At 35.2% G+C, this 22,992-nt stretch overlaps 1 protein-coding gene across 1 annotated transcript in view; it reads right to left on the reverse strand.

Annotated features, from left to right (window-relative positions):
- Positions 1–22,992, reverse strand: part of LOC148944497 (tyrosine-protein kinase transmembrane receptor Ror-like) — a 184,506-nt gene that overhangs the window by 29,504 nt on the left and 132,010 nt on the right. The window contains 2 exon segments of the mRNA XM_089099944.1: positions 8,304–8,480; positions 19,044–19,147. Of these exon segments, the coding sequence (XP_088956070.1) occupies positions 8,304–8,480; positions 19,044–19,147 (281 nt within the window).

Raw genomic sequence — 22,992 nt, forward strand, 5'->3', positions numbered from 1 at the left:
AATTATTTTCTTGACCCTCTTGAAAATTTATTCAACTTGAAAAGTTTTTTTGGTGTTCTTCAGGCAACGTGTGCGACAGCAATAATAAGTTAGCAAAGATGACATTTTTAAATGGAAAGACTGCTATTATCTCAGCTAACTCAGTGGTATTTAAACTGCAGTCCGCGGACCCCTTGGGTCCGCAAGGCTTCCGTAAGGGTTATACGATGCATTCCAGCGTTTCTGGATACACCTTACAAAGGTTCGTCCTTTAGATTTGACACCTTTTGCGGCAATTGAGCCAACTTTGGCTGCACCCAGATTTACGTTGGCTATCCCATGGAAAACGTCTTTCACATTTTAAAGTTAAGGGATGAAGAAATAATTTTTTTTCCTTAATATAAAATTTTCATATTCACGCTGGCCAGCCGATTTTAGTTGGTTAAAGTAACTAGTATATTTACCTAAATACGTTACCTCATCGCTTCAAGAAAAATATGCAACTCTTTTGTAAAGCACAGGATAAATTGAGGCGCTAATCATGGTTGCAGCGATGGCTGTAACCTAGTAAAGAGCGAATCTCGGCCCAGAGTAACCAAAAGTTTAAAACACGTTAAAAAAAAAGGTAACTGGAGAGGAATAACTACCATTTGTAGCTGATTAAGGAATAGTAAATATTATTTCAATTAATCATAATAGTGGAACCTAGTAATAGTATACTTTTTAATACTGGCACCAGTTTTTGGAATTCTTCAGACACTAGAAAATATCTCGAGACAGTTTATTTGAAATAGTTTTGCAGATAGTTCTTGTGTAACTGGCGAAGCAATAATTTCTATTTCTTTCAAGTTTCAAACAGTTCGTGGTAACGACCTGTAAGTAAGGAGCGACCCGGCTCAATGGTAACCGAAACTCTAAAAAACGGAATTTTGATACCAATAGATGGATCAAAGGAATCAGATTTTAATTATGATTTCAAATATATAAGTTTCATCAAGTTTAATCTTAACTATCAAAAGTTACACGCCTGAGAAAATTTGGCTGATTTTTGAAAAAAGGTGAAAAGACCCCCTAAAAGTTATAGAACCTTAATGAAAATCACACCATCATTTTTAGCGTATCAGATAACCTTACTGTACAGGTTTCAAGCTCCTATCAACAAAAATGTGGAATTTTCAATTTTTTACCACAAGAAAGATCACGGATGCGTGTTTATTTTTTTTTTTTTTTTTTTTTTTCTCCAGGGGTGATCGTATCGACCCAGTGGTCCTAGAATATCGTGGGAGGGCTCATTCAAACGGAAATTTAAAATTCTAGTGCCCTTTATAAGTGAACAAAAAATGGAGGGCAACTAGGCCCCCTCCCACGCTCATTTTTTTCCCAAAGTCACCCAATCAAAATTTTGAGATGGCCATTTTGTTCAGCATGGTCGAAAATATTATAACTATGTCTTTTAGGATGACTTAATCCCTCGAAGCCCCCAGGGGGAGGGCTGAAAGTTATGAACTTTACCCAATGTTAACATATAGTATTGGTTATTGGGAAGTATACAGACGTTTTCAGGGGAAATTTTTCTGGTAGTGGGGGGTGGGGGTGGATCGGGGGTTATATGGGAGGATCTCTTCATGAAGGAAGTTTTCATGGGGGAAGGGACGTTACTATGAAGGGGGCGCTGGATTTCCCATCATTATTAAAAAAATTCAGAAATTAAATATAAAAAAAACAAGTTTTTCAACTGAAAGTAAGGAGCAACATCAAAATTTAAACCGAACAGAAAATATTAGCTATATCATTGGGTTTTTCTTTTAGTCAATGCCTCACTCTTTAAGCCAAATATTTTTTAGCACTTTCGTAAGAGCTATTTATTCTAATTAACGGACTTTGTGAGTAAGAGGTCACTTTTAAAGAATTGGAACAAAATTCGAACTTTAGCTTAAAGAGCAAGGTATTGACTGGGGTTATGTAAGTTAATTTGTAAATTACGTCAGAACCAAATTTAGAGACAGCCATTTAGCAAAAGAAGAGTAAAATTTTTATACAAATTTTGTTTACTTATTCAATGACGGTGAGCCAAAATAAAAGCTGCATTAACTAAAAAGCGATCAGAAATTAAATAAAAAAAACAAGTTCTTTAAACTGAAAGTAAGGAGTGACATTAAAACTTAAAACGAACAGAAATTATTCCGTATATGAAAGGGGTTGGCCCCTCCGCCACGCCTCGCTCTTTACGCTAAATTTTGACTCTGTCTCACAATTTTTTTTTTAAACAATAAAAAACGGTAGCGTAAAGAGCGAGGCGTTGAGGAGGGGACAGCCCCTTTCATATAGGGAATAATTTCTGTTCGTTTTAAGTTTTAATGTCGCTACTAACTTTAAGTTTAAAAAACTTGTTTTTTTTATTTAATCAACTTCAGACTTTACTTCCGTAAGAAAAACCTTTTTTTTTAATAATAAAGAAAATAGAAAACAGACTTGTGATTAGTACGCTTAGGACATTCTAATTTTGAGTAATTATGAGTTTCTGCAAATATCAGAGATGTCAGTTATTTATGAAGATTAATTTAAAAAGAAATTTCCACAAAATAAGTTTTTCAACGAAAAGCAAAGAACCCTATTAAACAAAAAATGTGCAAAAATAATATCAAATAATTTACCAAGCGTGAAACTCCCACAAATCAGCATCGATAAATAAATGAAACCAAAAACGAACAGAAATTACAATAAATAACCGAGTCAAAATCAAAACGAGCAGAAATTAACTTCGCTTCAAGAAAAATATGCAACTCTTTTGTAAAGCACAGGATAAATTGAGGCGCTAATCATGGTTGCAGCGATGGCTGTAACCTAGTAAAGAGCGAATCTCGGCCCAGAGTAACCAAAAGTTTAAAACACGTTAAAAAAAAGGTAACTGGAGAGGAAAAACTACCATTTGTAGCTGATTAAGGAATAGTAAATATTATTTCAATTAATCATAATAGTGGAACCTAGTAATAGTATACTTTTTCATACTGGCACCAGTTTTTGGAATTCTTCAGACACTAGAAAATATCTCGAGACAGTTTATTTGAAATAGTTTTGCAGATAGTTCTTGTGTAACTGGCGAAGCAATAATTTCTATTTCTTTCAAGTTTCAAACAGTTCGTGGTAACGACCTGTAAGTAAGGAGCGACCCGGCTCAATGGTAACCGAAACTCTAAAAAAAGGAATTTTGATACCAATAGATACATCAAAAGAATCAGATTTTAAGTCTGATTTCAAATATATAAGTTTCATCAAGTTTAATATTACCCATCAAAAGTTACATGTCTGAGAAAATTTGGCTGATTTTTGAAAAAAGGGGGAAAGAACCCCTAAAAGTTATTGAACCTTAATGAAAATCACACCATCATATTCAGCGTATCAGAGAACCCTACTGTAGAGGTTTCAAGCTCCTATCTACAAAAATGTGGAATTTTTCATTTTTTGCCAGAAGAAAGATCACGGATGCGTGTTTTTTTTTTATTTTTTTTTTTTTTATCCAGGGGTGATCGTATCGACCCAGTGGTCCTAGAATATCGTGGGAGGGCTCATTCAAACGGAAATTTAAAATTCTAGAGCCCTTTTTAAGTGAACAAAAAATGGAGGGCAACTAGGCCCCCTCCCACGCTCATTTTTTTCCCAAAGTCACCTGATCAAAATTTTGAGATGGCCATTTTGTTCAGCATGGTCAAAAATATTATAACTATGTCTTTTAGGATGACTTAATCTCTCGAAGCCCCCAGGGGGAGGGCTGAAAGTTATGAACTTTACCCAATGTTAACAGATAGTATTGGTTATTGGGAAGTATACAGACGTTTTCAGGGGAAATTTTTCTGGTAGTGGGGGTGGGGGTGGATCGGGAGTTATATGGGAGGATATTTTCATGAAGGAAGTTTTCATGCGGGAAGGGACATTACTATGAAGGGGGCGCCGGATTTCCCATCATTATTAAAAAAAATTCAGAAATTAAATATAAAAAAAACAAGTTTTTCAACTGAAAGTAAGGAGCAACATCAAAACTTAAAACGAACAAAAAATATTAGCTATATGATTGGGTCCACCTTCTAGTCAATGCCTCGCTCTTTAAGCCAAAGATTTTTTAGTACTTTCATAGGAGCTATTTATTCTAATTAACGGCCTTTATGATTAAGAGGTCATTTTTAAAGAATTGGAACAAAATTTGAACTTTAGCTTAAAGAGCAGGGTATTGACTAGGGTTACGTAAGTTAATTTGTAAATTACGTCAGAACCAAATTTAGAGACAGTCATTTAGCAAAGGAAAAGTAAAATTTTTATGCAAATTTTGTTTACTTATTCAATGACGGTGAGCCAAAATAAAAGCTGCATTAACTAAAAAACGATCAGAAATTAACATAAGTTTGGCGCAAAACTCCCATGCCTTCCCAAGGCCAGAACAAAATTTGCACTTTACTGAAAAAAATATAAATGTTTTTACTTTTATAACTTTAATAAATCAAATAATATTAACATTTTGATTACTAAATATCAGTAGCCTATATGTATATTAAACTGACAATGCACATTCATTTGTATTTTTTCAGTAAAGTACAAATTTTGTTCTGGCCTTGGGAAGGCATAGAGGTTTTGCGCCCAACTTATGTTAATTTCTGCTCGTTTTGAGTTTGACTCGGTTATTTATTGTAATTTCTGTTCGTTTTGGGTTTCATTTATTTATCGATGCTGATTTGTGGTAGTTTCACGCTTGATATATAATTTGATATTATTTTTGCTCATTTTTTGTTTAACGGAGTTCTTTACTTTTCTTTGAAAAACTGATTTTGTGGAAAAAGTTTTTTTAATTAATTTCTGTTCGTTTTATATTGACATAGTTTTTTCAGGAAAAAGCAAATAACAGTTTAAATCTCGTTAGCCCCGAAAGTTTGAACATAATAGCCTCAGTCGTTCTTGGGATACTGCTGAGATGCCTTATTGGGAATTAGCCTTATCACAGTGCATTTTTATTTAATCTTAAGGCAACATTTAGTTTTTCAACATTATGGGCAAATAGGAGGATGGGCGTGGGAAGGTGGGAGTGGAAGGGGGATTAGTTGCCCTCCAATCACTTTCGACAATTAAAAAGGGCATCAGCAATTTCTATTTTCAATCCAACGAGCCCCTTTCGAAGTTCCAACGACAACTCCTTCGATACGAAGTGCCCTGGTCTAAACAACAACAACAACAAAAAATATCACTAATCACTTTCGATTATTAAAAAGGGTACTAGCCCTTTGAATTTCAAATCGAATGAGCCCTTTTTTGAAGTTTTTACGCCAACGCTTTCTATAAAAACCTTATTTGCCCCCAGGGCATAACTTAAAACCCTTGACTTGAGGGCTGTGGGGGAGTATCCTGCTTAAAAACATATTTTCTATTTGGAAATCAACTACGCTGAACAAAATGGCTATCTCAAAATTTTGATTGGATGTGTTTGGGGGAATGATGGGCGAGGGGGGATAGTTGCCCTCCAATCACTTTCGACTATTAAAAAGGGCACAAGCCCTTTGAATTTTCAATCGAATAAACCCCTTTGGAAGTTTCTAAGACAACGCCTTATATAAAAACCTTATATGCCCCCAGGGCATAACTTAAAAACCTTGCCCTGAGGGTTTTTGGGGGAGTGTCCTCCTCAAAAACATATTTTCTATCTGGAAATCAACTACACTGAACAAAATGGCCATCTCAAAATTTTTATTGGATGTGTTTGGGGGAATGATGCTGTTTGGGGTGTTGTTTGTGCTGATGTGTTGAATGGGGTTTGGATGTGTTTGTCGCTAAAACACCTTCTATCAAACTAGTTATAATTAGAATTATGTTTCTTTGAAACATATACGAGTACAATTTTGTTTACCATTTGATTTGGTACAATTTCAATTTTAATTTACCACTTTTTTATTCCCTAGTCCATAAATTTATACCTAAAGGTATTATCTTGTTTTAATGTGTAATTTTCTTCTTAGAGTTTTAGTTAGTACAGATGTAAGGCATTTCAGCTCATATAAAGTTGCTGTTGTGATTTAGTTTACACAGGGTTTAATGCCGAAAAAAAAAAAAAAATCAAAACTTTATAGATAACGGTTATAGAGGTTATAGATAACGATGTCTTAAAACATACACATAAAATATACTCATCTTTATTTTTTTTTTCTTATTCTCTATCACCCCAGCAACGGTAATTCTAATGAAGTCACCCATTTTCATGTTTAGAAGGGCTTTGGCCTTGAACAAACAGTAATGGCGGCTCATTTTGTCTTTCTCATTCACTCCCCCTTTCAATCAAAGATGAATTATATCAGACACATAAATATAATGTGGTACTAGAAACCGAAGTGTAAATCCAAAGAAATCTTGCCAACACCCCCATCCCGTAGACAGGGGTGCATAAATCTATAAAGTTTTTTGTCCTCGTCTGTAAAAAGGGGATACATATTCAGGAATGTGTTAGAACATTAATGAAGTCAGACAGCATTGTAATTAAATCTAGCGAGAAATTAAGGAAACGTATGGCTCCCTATGATAAAAGTGATGCAATTTTACTTTAGACTTTGCTTACCTACGCTGCTTTCAGATATACGACGAAGGCAGATGAAGTGAAAATAAATAAAAAAAAAACCTTTGATATTGATAGGCAACAGATGAATAAGAAACATCTTGTACCTGTCAGAATCGCAGTTGCCACCTTTTGTTCTTTTTTATAAAAAGATCGTCTAGTTTTCTGTCATTTTAAGCAAAACAACAGTTTCTACAGCGTCAAATTTTGACATCTAGGCGTATATCAAACAGTTCGTGGTAAAACCGTAAGTAATTCAGCTCAAAAGTAACCGAAACTCAAAGAAAGAGTCTTGATAACAATAGATACATCAAAAGAATCAAATTCTGGTGCTTATTCAAAATATACAGAAATAATCAAGCTTAAATATTACCATTGATAGTCACGAGAATGAGAAAAATTGCCCAATTTTTGAAAAAGGGAGGAGATACCCCTAAGACATCAAGTGATCTTAATGAAAATCATACCATCAAATTTAGCATATCAGAGAACCATACTGTAGAAGTTTGAAGCTCCTATATACAAAAGTTGGGGAATTTGGCACTTTTTGCCAGAAAAAGATCACGGATGCATGTTTATTTGTTTCTTTTTCACAGGGGTGAACGCATCAAACCAGTGATCCTAGAAGATCGGGAGAGGGCTCATTTCATCGGAAATAAAAGCTCTAGTGCCCTTCTTAAGTCACCAAAAATGTTCGAGGGCAGCTAGCCCCCCCCCCAAGCTCCTTTTTTCCTCAAAGCCGTCCGATCAAAATTTGAGAGAGGCATTTTGTCCAGCATAGTCGAAAGATCTAATAACTGTGTCTTTAAGGATGACTCGACTCCCCACAGCCCCAAGGAGAAGGGCTGCAAGCTATGAACTTCGCCCACTGTTTACATATAGTATTGGTTATTGGGAAGTATGCAGATATTTTTTTGTGGGGGGGGGGGTAAGTGGGAGGAGGAATTTTTGTGGTGGAAGAGTATTTTCCACGGAGGGGGCAAGATATCTCGACATTTTAAAAAACGTTTCAGTTTCAGTTTTTTCAACTGAAACTAAGGAGCAGCATTAAAACTTAAAACGAACAGAAATTATTAGGTATATGAGGGCGGTTGTCCCGTCCTCAATACCTCGTTCTTTACACTGTTTTTCTTAGAACTTTTGAAAAAGCTTATTATCAGGAGTCATTCTTAAATAATTGGAACAAAAAGTCAACTTAAGCGCAAAGAGTGAGGTATTGAGGAGGGGGCATCCCCCCTCATATATATAATAATTTCACTTGTGTTTTAAGTTTCAATGTTGCTCTTTACGTTCAGTTGAAAAAAACCTTTTTTTTATAGATTTGAATTGCTCCTATTATCCATAAAACCTCTCTTAAACAAATATTATCGCACAAGTCTAGAAGATCTAAACTCAGTTCTGTCTGAGTTTATTTTGAAGGCTAAAGAAGGTCATTTTGGAAGAAATCTGCGCAACGTGACCATCGTTCGATGGGTACTAGCTGAGAAGTTATTAGACGTAGTAAAGGCAATCAATCGAATGCAGCAAATCAAAGTCTCTCATTAGTTTCATTTTCTGTTCTTTGTTGGATGATGGAGCAGCAGGACATCATTTCACCCGATGCGAAATACCTTTATTGTGCTTTTTGGGGAAAGAGGTAATCACTGCATAAATTATATATATCAAAAACGGATTAGGCGCTGTAGTAGCGCACACAGAATGAGAAATTCTGCCAAAAAAACTAAAAAATGTCACTTACCAAATGCCCCCTCGCCAAGTTCTTGAAGAAACCTAATGGAGCTCAATGGGATTTCAGGAACAGTGTATCTCTGTTGAGAACTGGTAACACTGGGAGTAGGCTGATTACTTCGAGGCAGCAGCGACGACATCTCTAATTGCTGGTTATTCAAAGAGCCTGCAACTATATAAGCAATCGCTAAAATCCACATTGTTTTCCACTTAATTAATTTAATTTAACTTTTTCCACAAAAGATGGTTTTTAAAGAAAAGTAAAGACAGTAAACTAAAGACAAGCAGAAATAAAGTAAAAAAATAATTCAAGCGTAATACGAACATGAATTACTATCTGTAAGTAAATGAAACCCAAAACGAGAAGAAATTACTGAAACCAGGAACAGGGCTGACGCTTCCTATATCTTCTAAAGGCCAGAATCTCAATTGCGCTTTAATGTTTTTTTGTTTTTTTTTCGAGCCAAAGTCGTATCCAGAGGGGAGGGGTTACGGGGTTTGACCCCCCACCTCCTCCCCCCAAAATTTTCTGACTCGTAAAAACGTAACAAAAATGCATACAAAATTTTTTTGATGCGTTTTTTTTAAGTTTTTGCTTGTACCCCTTGATGAAAATGACATCCCTTGATGAAAACAATTTAAAATGCACTGTCGGTGGCTGTGCTGACAAGCCTTCATGAAATGAACGTCTCAACAATTAAGGGCTCTTTCATGGAACATTAACGGTTGTTTTCTGACAATGCGACTTCTCTTTGAAGAGATTCTTCAAAGTTGCAGGGTCATTTACTTCCAAAAACATTTTGTCAAAGAGGGGCCTTGTTTGCTTAACCTAAGTTGATGAACTAAACTCTACGCAACACCATGGATTAGTAGCGGCAAGATGAACTAAACTCTACGCAACACCATGGATTAGTAGCGGCAGAGCTTGGCCCTCTGGTAGCGTTACTCAGTTTTGTTGTCCGTTTATATGCCAACTGACTGTAAAGACAAAGCTTCTAATGGGAAATTTAACATCGCTTGCAGGAAGGTACATAGTGCGTTTCAAGCATTCTCAATTTGGGGTTAAATGAGATGTTAGTCTGTCATGGAGGCTACTCTCCATGAAGGTGTCTTATAATAGAAATGGATCTCACTTCACGTACGTTCACAACTCAGATTTGATTTCAAGTTTGGACTTTTCCCTCATTTCTACACTAACTGACTCTGAGCAGAAGCAAGAGTGTTCATTGATACTAAGGGTTTTAATTGCTTCTCAATATGTCTAAAATCAGAGTTTCTTCATCGCCGAAACGGGCGAAAGCATGTTTCTGAAAATAGGAGAGGAACAAAATAAACACAGGCTTTACCAAAGGCTTCACCCAAGTACGAAATAGGGAATTAATCCCTTCAAACCCATCGCTAGTCTGAAAACGCATGCAATATAAAATAGAAAGTGATGCCATTGATGTAAAGCTAAACAGATTTCCTACTTAAAACATGAATTTCCATCACCTGATGTAACACTTCATTAATGGCATGAAGAAGAGCTTATTACTGCACTGGAGCTCTCGACGAATATTAAACAAAAAAAAAAAGTTTTTTTTAACTGAAAGTAATGAGCGACATCAAAACTTAAAACGAACAGAAATTATTCCATATATAAAAGGGGCTGTCCCCTCCTCAACGCCTCGCTCTTTACGCTAAAGTTTTTTATTGTTTTAAAAAATAGAGTTGTGAGATGGATTCAAACTAGCGTAGCCTACTAGCATAAAGAGCGAGGCGTTGAGGAGGGGACAGCCCCTTTCATATACGGAATAGTTTCTGTTCGTTTTAAGTTTTAATGTCGCTCCTTACTTTCAGTTACAAAAAAAACTTGTTTTTTTATTTAATTTCTGATCGTTTTTTAAATAGTGCTGGGAAATCCACCACACCCTATCATAGAAATTTCCCTTCCCCCAAGGAAACATCCTCCATGGAAAGAGTCTCCCCCTTAACCCCTACTCCGACCTCCCCCCTCACCAGAAAGAGAATCCTCCTGAAAGAGCCTGTATACTTCCCAATAACCAATAATATATGTTAACAATGGGCAAAGTTTATAACTTACAGCCCTTCCCCTGGGAACTGCGGGGGATTAGGACATCAAGACATATCAAACAGATTTTCGACTATGCTGAACAAAATGGCTATCTCAAAATTTTGATTGGGTGACTTCAGGAAAAAAATGAGCATGGGAGGGGGCTAAGTTGCCCTCCAATTTTTTGGTCACTTAAAAAGGGCACTAGAACTTTTAATTTCCGTTCGAATGAGCCTTGTCACGATATTCTAGGATTACTGGATCGATACGATCACCCCTAGGGAAATAAAAAAAAATAAAAATAAAAAAATAAAAATAAACACGCATCCTATCTTTCTTCTGGCAAAAAATACAAAATTCCACATTATTGCAGATAGGAGCTTCAAACTTCTATAGTAGGGTTCTCTGATACGCTGAATCTGATGGTGTGTTTTTCATTAAAGTTCCATGACTTTTAGGATTTGTTTTCCCCTTTTTTCGAAAATAAGGCAAATTTTCTCAGGCACGTAACTTTTGATGGGTAAGACTATAATTGATGAAACTTATATATTTAAAATAAGCATTAACATTTAATTCTTTTGATATGTCTCTTGGTATAAAAATTCCGTTTTTTAGAGTTTCGGTTACTATTGAGCCGGGTCATTCCTTACTTACTATTCGTTACCACGAACTGTTTGATCCCTGGTTTCGTGGTATCAATGTCTGTGGTGCTAGTAGCTTTTACAAAGCAAACGGGAAATTATTCCGGAGGTGGTGTTAAGGTATATGATTTGCATTCACTTCTTGAAGGTTCCATGATTGTTGAATATCCTGTAATTTTTTATCAGATAATTTTCAATGACGGTTCGGTGCCCGATGTATTTGGAACAGGCGTTGTTACCTAGGTTATTAAGAAAGGAAAATAGCAACAACATGGTACTTTTTACCCCCTCCCCTCCCGCATTAAGTTTGCCCCCAGGCTATGCAAACTAATGGAACTCCTTACAATTAAAGCAATAAGCAAGTGAAAAGTTAATATTGGCTCGCCTGATGTCTGGAGAGCCTTCGACTCCGCATATATGTGCTCTTTTTAAGTGCTCGTGATCGCCCCTCCCCCTGTCCATTATCTAAGGCCTTAGGAACGTTTAGCGTAAATAAGAGTTTAAATAAAAGTCCTTGGGTAATCAATTCCTCGTTATAGGCCTAATTGACTTTTTCCTGCATATAAAAGATATTAAACAGGGAGATATAAGGTCACCTCCCTTAAATAATAATAGCATCTTCGAACCACAGCAGCTAGTCGAACAGAATGACGTTTTTCAAGGACTAGATATTACGGTTTCAAATTATGCTGATGACATTTTAAATCTAGGGCTGACCCCTTTCCCAAGTTGAAGAACATTTTGTTCTAAGCAAGTGAATATATAATATTCTACGATTGATTAATCATACGCCGGGAATAAAAGTAAACCACTTATATTTGATCCGTGCTATCAAAAGCCTTCAAATTTTTCTATAAAACTAGATGACCGTATTGGTACACCTTCAAGTGGCGACGTATGTATAGGACTCCCAATAGCACCTAACCTAAAGTTAGCTCCTAGTTTTCTTATTCAGCATTTTAACGAAAGAGCTTACCACAGTTATGGGCTCCTTGTTGACTGAAGTTCATACCATAAGCGATTTTAACTCCCTAGTCTTTAGAATGCTTGTCATTCTAAGCGTTTTATCGCTTTCTCTTTTTGAATCGATTTTTTTTCGAAACGTGATAAAGAAAGCTCTCTGAATTTATTACTATAGGCACTGTATATCCTCTTTAAAATCACAACCCGAGTCAGGAACTCTAAAGTAACGACTAAGTATTTATTGTGTTTTATTATTGTGTTGTTAGGAAAATTTCCGTGAAATTCTTGAAATAAAGAAAATTTTATTCAAGAATATAGCTTTAAATCGTGACACAGGTGAATTGGGGTTGAATTCTATCTACGATAAGTTATTAAATCTGATAGAATAGAGTTCAATTCACCCAATGTAGTTAACCTCTGTCCAAGTGTTATTTCATTGAACGCTAATGAACCGGATCCAAGGAGGTCAAAGAGGCCAGCTTCCGCTTTTGCTTTGAAAAGAATTAGAGCATTAAACAATATGTAGTTTTATTTTATTTCGTATATAAACTACTGCTTTTAATTGTTTTAGTTTAGTTTTACTATTGATGACGGTCACGGCATATGTGACCGAAATATTTAGTATTTCTTGTGAAATTTTATCATTGTTTGTGAAACACTGTCTATTAAAAGGATTTTATCCCTATTTGAACTTTTATTTATCGTTATATAAAACACACTCGAGAATTGAAGTTTGGTGAATGCTAATGAAATAAAACAAAATATGATGAAAATAAAATGCTTCAGTAACAAAATTATGAAAACTACCATAAAGAATTATGGAAGGGGGCCACCCAGAGTGCGTAACCTAAAATAACCTAACCTAAACCAAAATACCGACTAAATATTTAATTAAAAAAGCTATAATGTAGTTTCTCAACGAGCCAAAGGTTATTGTCTGGCATAGACAGCGTGAAAAACCAGGTATTCGCAATACAAGTCTCGAGTGTGTTTTATATTTTAAACAAGTACCGTTTCTTTTCTAAAGTGTTTACTCCCCTAATTATCTTTTGATGTGAGTGGGTTATAAATACATATTATTAAATAGCCGGAATTCAGCAAATGAGGTTTGAGGTTGTAAGACAAACAATGTACTTATATGTCACTCGCTGGAAGCAATTCAATTAAGGACAGGAATTTAGTTCAATTGCTTCATTGGTTAAGATAGTGATGACATAAAACTACTATGACTGGTAATGGGAATTAAAGCTTGTATTGAAAATTCAAATTAAGAGCTGAAAGAATTCAAAAAGCATGCATAAATCAAGGCTAATTATGAAATAAAGCAAGAATCTTTAAATGATAACACATGTTCCCTGTCAGTCTCCCACCATTTCTCAGATGAAAGAAATAAACGACGGGTAAAAATAGAGCCAAAGGTCTACTTTATATTTATGACTTTACCTCTACGAAGAGGAAAGGAAAACCCATAAATTTCAGATCTCATTTAAAGGGTTTAGTTTATTTACATTTTTACCCTTTTTATCAGACTCATATCATTCCATTTCCATCCCAGAATCTAGGAAATGATCGAAGTATCACGATTCAAAGAGAAGAGGGTTTTCAGTTTATATAGCTGGTGCACTTAGGCAAGGCCAAACCCAGGATTTTTTGCTTCAGGAGGGGGGAGTATAAAAGGATTTTTTTGGGGGGGGGGGCACGAAAAAACAAAAAACGCATCAACATTTTGTTTATATTCATTTTGTCATGTTTTTGAAAAAATTAGGAAAAACATTTCGGCAGGTTGGGGGGGGGGGGGGGGTTCAAACCCCCTGAACCCTCTTCCCCCTGGATACAGCCTTGAACTTAAGTCATTGGAAGCCAGTCTTTTTGTGTCAAAGGGTATTGTAACGAAGGGAGATTAATTGGAGGGCCACACGAAATATGGATTAGAGGGTTAAGTACTACAACTGCTATTACTATATTAACAGCTCACTGCAGCACCAAGCCACCCGAGGAAAACACAGCAGGTCACGCTCCTCTTCTACCTCAGTATATTAAAAACTCCACCCTTTACCCTTCTCATGAAGTTCCAATTTTCTTAAATCCCTTCTTATTACCTCTTCCTACCTTATTCGGGGACGATCTGCTTTTCGCTTAGCCCCATATGGATGGTCAAAAACTGCTATCTTTGGCAGTTTGCCACCCCTTTTTAATTCGAGTACTTTAAAGATGAGGTCTTTTCTTTCATTGTAGCCCGAAAAAGCAGGACCCAACCAAATTATTTGTACACCTTACTATTTGATGTAATATCACGCAAACAAATACCTAAACTGTACTTAGACAATTCCTCTGTGAAACATTTAAGCAATGTCCATCAGCTTTTCGAAATCCACCAAATTCAGAGCCATACTTGACCAATGTCGTTACAATGGCTACCAATATTCTAATCTTGCTTCGCATACTTATATTTATATCCTTCAAAACTTTTTTTCAACTGCAAAAAAAAAAAAAAAAAAAAAACTGAGCCTTGGCTATTCTATTTTTTACATCTATCCTGCATCCACATCTTTACTAATAATACTACCCAGGTAAGTGATGGAATTCACTTGATCAATTTTTCTTGCTAAATAACAATCCCTCTTCACCCTAATTTACTCCTAGTCTAAGCAACTTAGTCATCTTAACATTAATTTTCACATCTATCCTTGCATCCTAAACTCTCAAAACCTCTAAAAATTCATTCTTTTCGCTAATATTTTTATCTGGGACACTAAAATCAGCTACATAATCCAAGTTTAGAAGATTTTAACTTCTCATTTGATAACAAGTTCTGCCATAACCTTTGCCGTGTTCCTTAGGATAATGCGCATCAAAATAACCCACATAAACCGAAACAGGACAGAACCTTGCTTAATTCTTCATTCTACGCCAAAGCGACTACTAAAACCTCGCTTCATACTTTGACAGAAGCAATATTAATGTCGTGCAAAGTGCAAATTACTTTAATATATGCTACTTATCTGGTACCGCATACAAGGATAGGACCTTCACTAAAAGTTACCATCAGCTGAAATGTTAAAGTAAAGCAACTAAGAAAACTAACAGCTAGTTATTTTTTTTCTTGCAAAATTTGCAGCTCAATCACTAAGTCTACTCTATGCTATTAGATAATTAACAGCTACATCTGAAAACCGTGGGTGAACCCCAAAAGGGTCTCAAAACGGTAGCTCTCAAACGGAGCTTAAATATTTGTTATCAATTATTAGCAGTGGCGGTTCTGGCCTCTATTGCACCCGGGGCAAAATCTTGATTAGCCCCCCCCTCCCCCGCTGCTTGTCTCCCACAAAATTTTCCGGCGAAATTTTAACCAAGTTTTCATTTGTTAACAAAATTATTTTCAATTAACTGATAAATTAATAATATTTTTTAAATTTGTTATTTAAATTATTTAAGTATTTAATTATTATTAATCTTTTTAATTATCATTATGCAATTATTTTTCAATTAATTTTTATTTTATCGTTAATTAATAATTTATTAATTATTTTCATTTATTAACTACGGCGCCCTCTACTTCATTAATAAAATTTCGAATATTACAAGATTATCATAACGTTAGATTATTTGTTTGAAATTTTGTGCCCCTAAAATTTCTGCACTCGAGACAAGTGTACCCTCTCTCCCTCCCCTAAAACCGCCTCTGATTATTAGTCTTCAGTTTTTAAGCCCCCAGTTCCAGACAAATGAAACAGAGACAGGAGCATATGTGGGAGGGGGATTTCCCCTTTTCCCCACATATTACAGTCTTTGGAATTTTCCCCGTCGTTTTTATAGAATTTGTCCATTGCTTACTGTTTTGACGAAAGGAAATCTCCCTCAATGATTTGGTACTGAATTATCCCTTAATTGACAATATTCCTTTCGTCATGAGAAATCAATCGTGCATGTTACGTACCAGAAGTTTCAGGCCTAAATTTCAGAGAACGTGAACTAGTCAAACGCAAATTCATGACGCTATTTTGGGAAGGGGAATTAAAAAAAAAACCCTCAAAATGTATGAAGAAGCAAATGAACAAATTCGTACACAATTCATAAATATTTTCGTTTACTCGGGGCCCAAATACAAATCTCTTGAATACGTGCCTGAACTGAGTAAATAGAGTAACATATTACATGCCATGCAAATTAGACGTTTTTTTTTCTTTATTTTAGCATCAAAGCTTGGATGACTCAATTTTGTAATCTCCTAATGAGGTGTAAAAAAACGAGAATTAATGAATAATTTCTAGCTTGATAAGGCTCTGAAGGAGTCCTGAAGCCCCGGGTTCCGAACTATTCTGAGGTTACAAGTAGATTTTAGAGAATACAGGCTACTAAAATCCCAAAAACAAGGTTCCTTTTATTTTGAGTACTTTAAAGATGAGGTCCTTAGCCTCTCTAATATAGATTATTTGAAAAAAACTACGTTTTCTAAAGAGTTAAAGAGGCTGAGTTACAAGGTCGAACCTTAAAACGTACAGGGATTAGGAGGCACAGTTGGGGGGCTACCACCCCCAAACCCCCGCTTTCGCAGCCTTTAAATATAAAAAAAAATTTCTTTAAACTGAAAGTAAGGAGCGACATTAAAACTTAAAACGAACAGAAATTATTCCGTATATGAAAGAGGCTGTGCCCTCCTCAACGCCTCGCTCTTTACGCTAAAGTTTGACTTTCTCACAACTCTTTTTTTAAACAATAAAAACTTTAGCGTAAAGAGCGAGGCGTTGAGGAGGGCTAGCCTCTTTCATATACGGAATAATTTCTGTTCGTTTTAAGTTTTAATGTCGCTCCTTACTTTCAGTTTAAAGAATTTTTTATATTTAAAGGCTGCGAAAGCGAAGTTTGGAGTGGTAGCCAACTGTGCCTCCTAATCCTGTACGTTTTAGGTTCGACCTTGTAACTCAGCCTCTTTAACTCTTTAGAAAACGTAGTTTTTTCAAATAATTTCTGCACGTTTTTGTACAGTTTATTACTTATTATTGCTTGACTAACTGTTAGCTGATCGTGTCAGGAGTTAAAGTTGGGGGGCTGCCGCCCCCAAACCCCCGCTCTTGAACATTCTTGTGTTAAGGCTTTTAATTCCTGAATACTCAAATCACGTCGTACAGGGTGCCTCCTAATCCCTGTACGTTTTAAGGTTCGAACTTGTGACTCAGCCTCTTTAACAGCCCCCCAACTGTGCCTCCTAATCCCTGTACGTTTTAAGGGTCGACCTTGTAACTCAGCCTCTTTAACTCTTTAGAAAACGTAATTTTTTTCAAATAATTTAAAAAAGAAACTGAGTTTCTTTTCAAAGTATATAAAAAAGTTGCTCTGATGGTGAATCGAACCTGGTTTTCCGCCTGAAAGTCTGGGGTATCAGCCGCTGGAATATACAAACACAATAGTAATTGTTGTTTAGCAAATTGAAGCTATTTTCGACGCAAGCAAATTCCCAAAAATCTTGATATGTGTTTTTTGGAAAACCGGGAAGGAGTTATCAGATTGAGCTGAAATTTCGAGGTTAAGCTCCCAGGCCCCAGGAAAACTTATTCTCTAAATTTCAACCCGATAGGACACTGTTCACGGGGGGGTGGGGGTGGGACAAATTAACATGGGCTAATATTGGAAAACGAGGTTTTTCGTAAATGTAAATTCGGGGGATAATTTTTTCGGTCTGAAAATATCAAAAGGCCCTAACAGGTCGAATTCTGCTTCAAATGAGTACTCATTCACCCGGCTCCGGTGCCAACTGTGGCCTGTAGGCGTGGATAAGAAAAAAAACGAAATGAATTTTAAGTGGCTATATTTGGTTTTTTGAAAACAGAAGGAGTTATTGGATTAAGCTGAAAATTTAAAAACAAGCTCCCGGGCTCTAGAAAAGCTAACCCTAAAAATTTCTGACCAATAAGACAACGTTAAAGGGGGGCTATGGTTGGAGAGTCCAAACTTCCGGCCCAGTTTACCCCATGAAGATAAAGTCAGAGGAGGATGAAATTTTGCAAGTTTCTTAGTTTGAGCTTGGGCTACAAAATGCGATTACCGCCGTCTCTCTGCGACCTCTAGGACCTGAAATCGCTTAACATTGTGGTGGGTCGCCTCTTTATAGAGGCACAAGTGTGCCTCCTTGATGTCAGACTAATAATATAGATGTCAGACCCGTATATTCTGATAAACGATTTGACTGTCGTGTATTTGTAAGAGCTCAAAATCGCTTTTAAAATATCGTTGAGTTTGCCTGTTTTCTTGTACATTTCGAAGAAAATACATGCAAATATTTTAAAATCATAATTAACATAACAAAAGGGGAAAATTCTATAATTTACCGCTGCTTTGATCTAAAAATCCAAAACACATTCTCATAAATATGACGTAGATAATTTCGGAGACCACACTGCCTTTCCATGACGATAAATAAAAGTTCAAATAGGGATAAAATCCTTTTAATAGACAGTGATGATAGAAATTCACAAAAATACCAGATATTTCGGTCACATATACAGTGACCGTCATCAGTAGTAAAACTGTTTGTCAGTAGTCAGTAGTTTTACTACTGATGACGGTCACTGTATATGGGAACGAAATATCTGGTATTTTTGTGAATTTCTATGATCACTGTCTATTAAAAGGATTTTATCCCTATTTGAACTTTTATTTATCACATTCTCAAAAATAACATTCGGGCCAACTAACGAACATTTACTTACACTTGCTCAAAATTTACCAAGTCTGACTAAGTACTTTAATAACAGGTATATTCTTTAATGTAGCAGCATTTTAGCCCTTATTTATGCGTTTTATGCTAAACCTTTAAATGCGTACCCCATAATTCAACAAATAGTGTTGCCAAATATCTTGTAAAAGATAGCACAACAATAAAAGCGAAAATCTACAAGTAAAATATACAAGTAAAATGAATATTGGAATAAAAAAAAAATTACTTTTTAAAAAATCATCTATTTGAAAATACAATGGGAAGACACCTTAAAAATGCACCAAAATCGAGTAATCTAGCAACACTGTCCTGATAATTTATGAATAGTAAAGCGTTACTTTGTCTACGTCAAGAGTAGTGCATCATGCGACAACCTACGGTTCTGTCTCTCAAGTACATGAGGTTCAACAATGAAATGGTAAAATATGCAACAACACAAGGTATTACTTATCTTGCTTCTAAACACAACAAGAACAATACGCCTAATTAAAAAAATAAAATTCGACTAATTGCAAATACAATGGTTGGTATTTAAACCTTGATTGCCGAATAATAGAAAACATTCCAAAAGATAGATCATTAACAGAGGACCACATACAACCATGCTTGGACTTTCAATATCACGTCAGAGACACTTATTTTAAGGCCTTTTACATACTTCTTAAAATGAGGGGAGGTTATTTTTTATTAACAAATGGGTAAAAAAAAACACAACATAAAAATCTCCATATAATAGTAACAAAACGAAACTGTATATAACCTGAAACTGAAAAGATATACCCAAATCATCAAACTTTGGTTAAGACTTCTAGAACTTCCCCAGACTAGACTTGCCCGAGCAGCATATGAAGATCTTCTCCTTCAGTGTAACAAAACATCATGGACAGCACAAATCAAAAGGATATTAGATGAGAATGGATTTTCAAGTTCGTGGGAGAAGGGAAAAGGGTCAGAAGATCATGAAAAGTTCTTCAAGGAATTTAGTGCAAGACTTGAAGACCAAGAAGTGCAACTATGGCAAGCAGCTGTGGACAAATCTCCGAGTCTTACTTTGTAAAGAGAAGTAAAAGAGAATTTGAGTCAGCAGTTTTATTTCAAGCTGGGATTGCCCATCAATTATCTGAGGATTTGGATCCAGATTCGAGCTAGCAGTCTTCCGATTTATGGTAAGGTTGTAAGGAAAATGAGGGAAGTTCCAGATGTCGGGTACAGTTGTTTGGGATGTGGGGAAAATGATTATGGGTTGAGCCCTTTCCTCCTCCGGTGTAAGCAACTCTCTCATTTAAGGGGATCAATTATCCAGGATGGGGATGATAGGCTGCTTTGTGAGTTAATGAGGTCTAGGACTCCCCGTTATATTGTGGCAGTAGGAAATTTTGTATTGATGGGAAGGATGTCAAATGAAGTGTAATTTTTCTTTAGTATTTGTCTTTTTTGTATATGGCTTTAATTGGCTTTTAAATACAGATTATTATTACTATAATACCAACAATATCCAAATAGATGTTGATGCATATTAGCGCTAGGGAGTAAAATCCCTACACCCTTCACACTGATCTGAAGAATCTCTGGTGGAAACTTTAAAAATGACGGCCTAAACAAAAGACACTTTAGGGCTTTAGGCCTCTTTACCTACCGTTAATTACCATGAACGATTGGATGGAAATGCATTTCAACAGGATTATTTCATCGTAACGCATACAAAGGCAATATACTGATCAAATTTTTTTCAGTGTCTTTCTATTCGTTACAATCCATTTAATTTTACTACACTAATTTTCATCAATGTATTCCTTCTTTTGAACCCCCTCCCAAATCTCTTGAGGCCCCTAAGGGCTAGAATGACTTTTTCGCTTAGCTGAACAAGAGTTACAATTTAAACAGGTTGATTACCCTCTTTACTTTTTGTTGAAATATTTAAAATTTTGGTCTAATGTTATATGAATTAACCATATGCAGAAAAATAATAAACATCAAACTTGCCACAACTCAGAAAAATGCTGTCAACAAGAAAGTAAGAGATAAAACAAATGAAAGTCATGTTCAATACCCAAAAATTAAAAGTAAGAACTACATTAACATGAGTTCCAAAAAAATACCATTAAATACAACATGCAAATTCCGTTTCAGGACACTGCAACCGTTCAAATCAAACTTTTTTCTGCATATCGTAAACAAGCACTGCATAAACTTTGCAATTTTTCCATAACATGCTTGTATCCCTTTGAGGGGTATAATTACTCAGACTATGCTATAATTGGCTAAAGACATCTCTATTTCAGTAATGATATATCTCAGTTAAGAAATGACTGAATGTAGTTATCATGATAAGTTTGAAGGTTTGAGCTAATTATACTCGGAGTTAATCAAGCTTAAAGAGAATACAAAAGTAAGGGTATAAAAGCTAGCAGTATATTTTTAGATACGAATTTAAGAATAATTATTTTTCTGTCACGGACTCAGTGCTATAAACATGACAGTGCTGCCAACTGTTTTCCTGCCATAGAAACAGTGTGGGGGGATGAGAAAAGCATATTCCTATAAAGCAGGTAACTGTAACCACTAATGGTTTCATGGCTGACAACGAAACAGAAGAAGAAAAAGACTAATCCTGTGTTCAAGTGCATTTTATGTCTATCAGATATATGTAGCCCAAGCGTCATTTGTAATGCTTCTTCGGTCTACTGTTTTTTTTTTGTTTTTTTTTGTGTGGGTGTAATTTTTAATTTGCTCTTGGGAATAAAACACAAATTCGGTGGTACTGCATGGCATATGTTCCTCATACAATCATTCTATCAAAGATTATATTTTAAACCGTGGAAGTCATATTTACACTACCTAAATAATCTAATTTCCCTAAATTGCAAATCTAGACAAATAAATTCTATTAGAAAGCTAATTGCTCTCTATTAGAAAGTTACACAAAACTAGAAATGCATTTATCTCAATTTTGGAATTTCGAACATTCGTTTGTCTTGCTTAAGTCATTTTACTGTGAACCATGAAGAGCAAAATTATGGTCAGAAGCAAATTTGACCAAGGTCAATTCTCCTTTTTATACCTTTGAAGTTTAAACGTCAAGAACTTGCTTGACTCTTCAATTCACACAGTCAGAAGAATATTCGCTAGAATATGAATCCATACAAATGAAACGAAATTATATTAAAAAAGGGTAAATTTTTCTTACCGTTTTTAACATATTTCCTTTCAATATACTTCAATTGTATATTAGAACTTTTGGTACTGGTGCGTTATATGGGCACTTTCAAACATTGTAAAAGGAAACCAGTCACGAAAAAACCCGTCAAACAGGCTATTCTCAAGAGACCGCTATACATAAATGACTGCAAAGCCGTGGTTTCTCAACGAGTTACACTATTGAAACGATTGTTTTTTGGGGTTTAAGGGGGGAAAAGGTACCTAGGTTAGGTTAGGTAACGTATTTAATATAATCTATGGTTTGTCCCCCCCACCCCTAATGTGCAAATATATAGCCCAAATTTGTTTATAAACTATTATATATTCATCCTACTTGATTTTATTTCAATGGCATTAACCAAACTTGACTTTTTAGAAGTGTCCATATAACGTACCAGTACCGAACTTTTAATATACTTTGAAATATATTAGTGATATAGAAACTTAGGATTAGAAGTGTAAACATTTTCATAAAATTTGATCATTTTGAAAGAAATTCAAACAATAAAGATACCAAAATTTTAAAAGGCATAAAAAATAATGATTCTTTAATAATAACAGAAGCAGATAAGGGTGATATAATAGTGAATGTAGGAAAAGATGATTGCGATAATGAAACAGAAACTATCCTTAGTGATAGTTCAACTAATAACAAACTTGTAAGAGACCCAACTCAAATTTATGAAATAAATTTAAGACAAGATTTAGCCGATCTTACGAGAAACGGAAATATTATACCACATTTGTAAAACAAATTCTTTTCAAACGGGTCTGTTTGCTCTAGAATATATGGTTTACCAAAATAAATTAAGGTTTATATGGTTTATAGGTTTATATAGTTCTTATATGGTTTATATATGGTTTATATATGGCTTATACATGGTTTATATGGTTTATATATGGTTTACCAAAAATAAATTAAGCAGGCATTCCTCTTAGATCTAGTGTTTCTACTACTAAATCCCCAGCAAAAGGATTGAAAAGTGGTTGGCAATGTCACTTAAACCACTACTTTATTTTTAAAAATTGTAGATTAAAAATTTATAATTAAAAAAATAAATTTAAAAAAATACAAATTTCTATAGAGTCAAGATTATTCAGTTGTAATTTGCAGTCAATATACACATAT

Source organism: Artemia sp. Qi Xiang Cuo, chromosome 14 (assembly GCF_049724085.1).
Source record: "Artemia sp. Qi Xiang Cuo chromosome 14, ASM4972408v1, whole genome shotgun sequence".
NCBI classification, from domain to species: Eukaryota; Metazoa; Arthropoda; class Branchiopoda; order Anostraca; family Artemiidae; genus Artemia; species Artemia sp. Qi Xiang Cuo.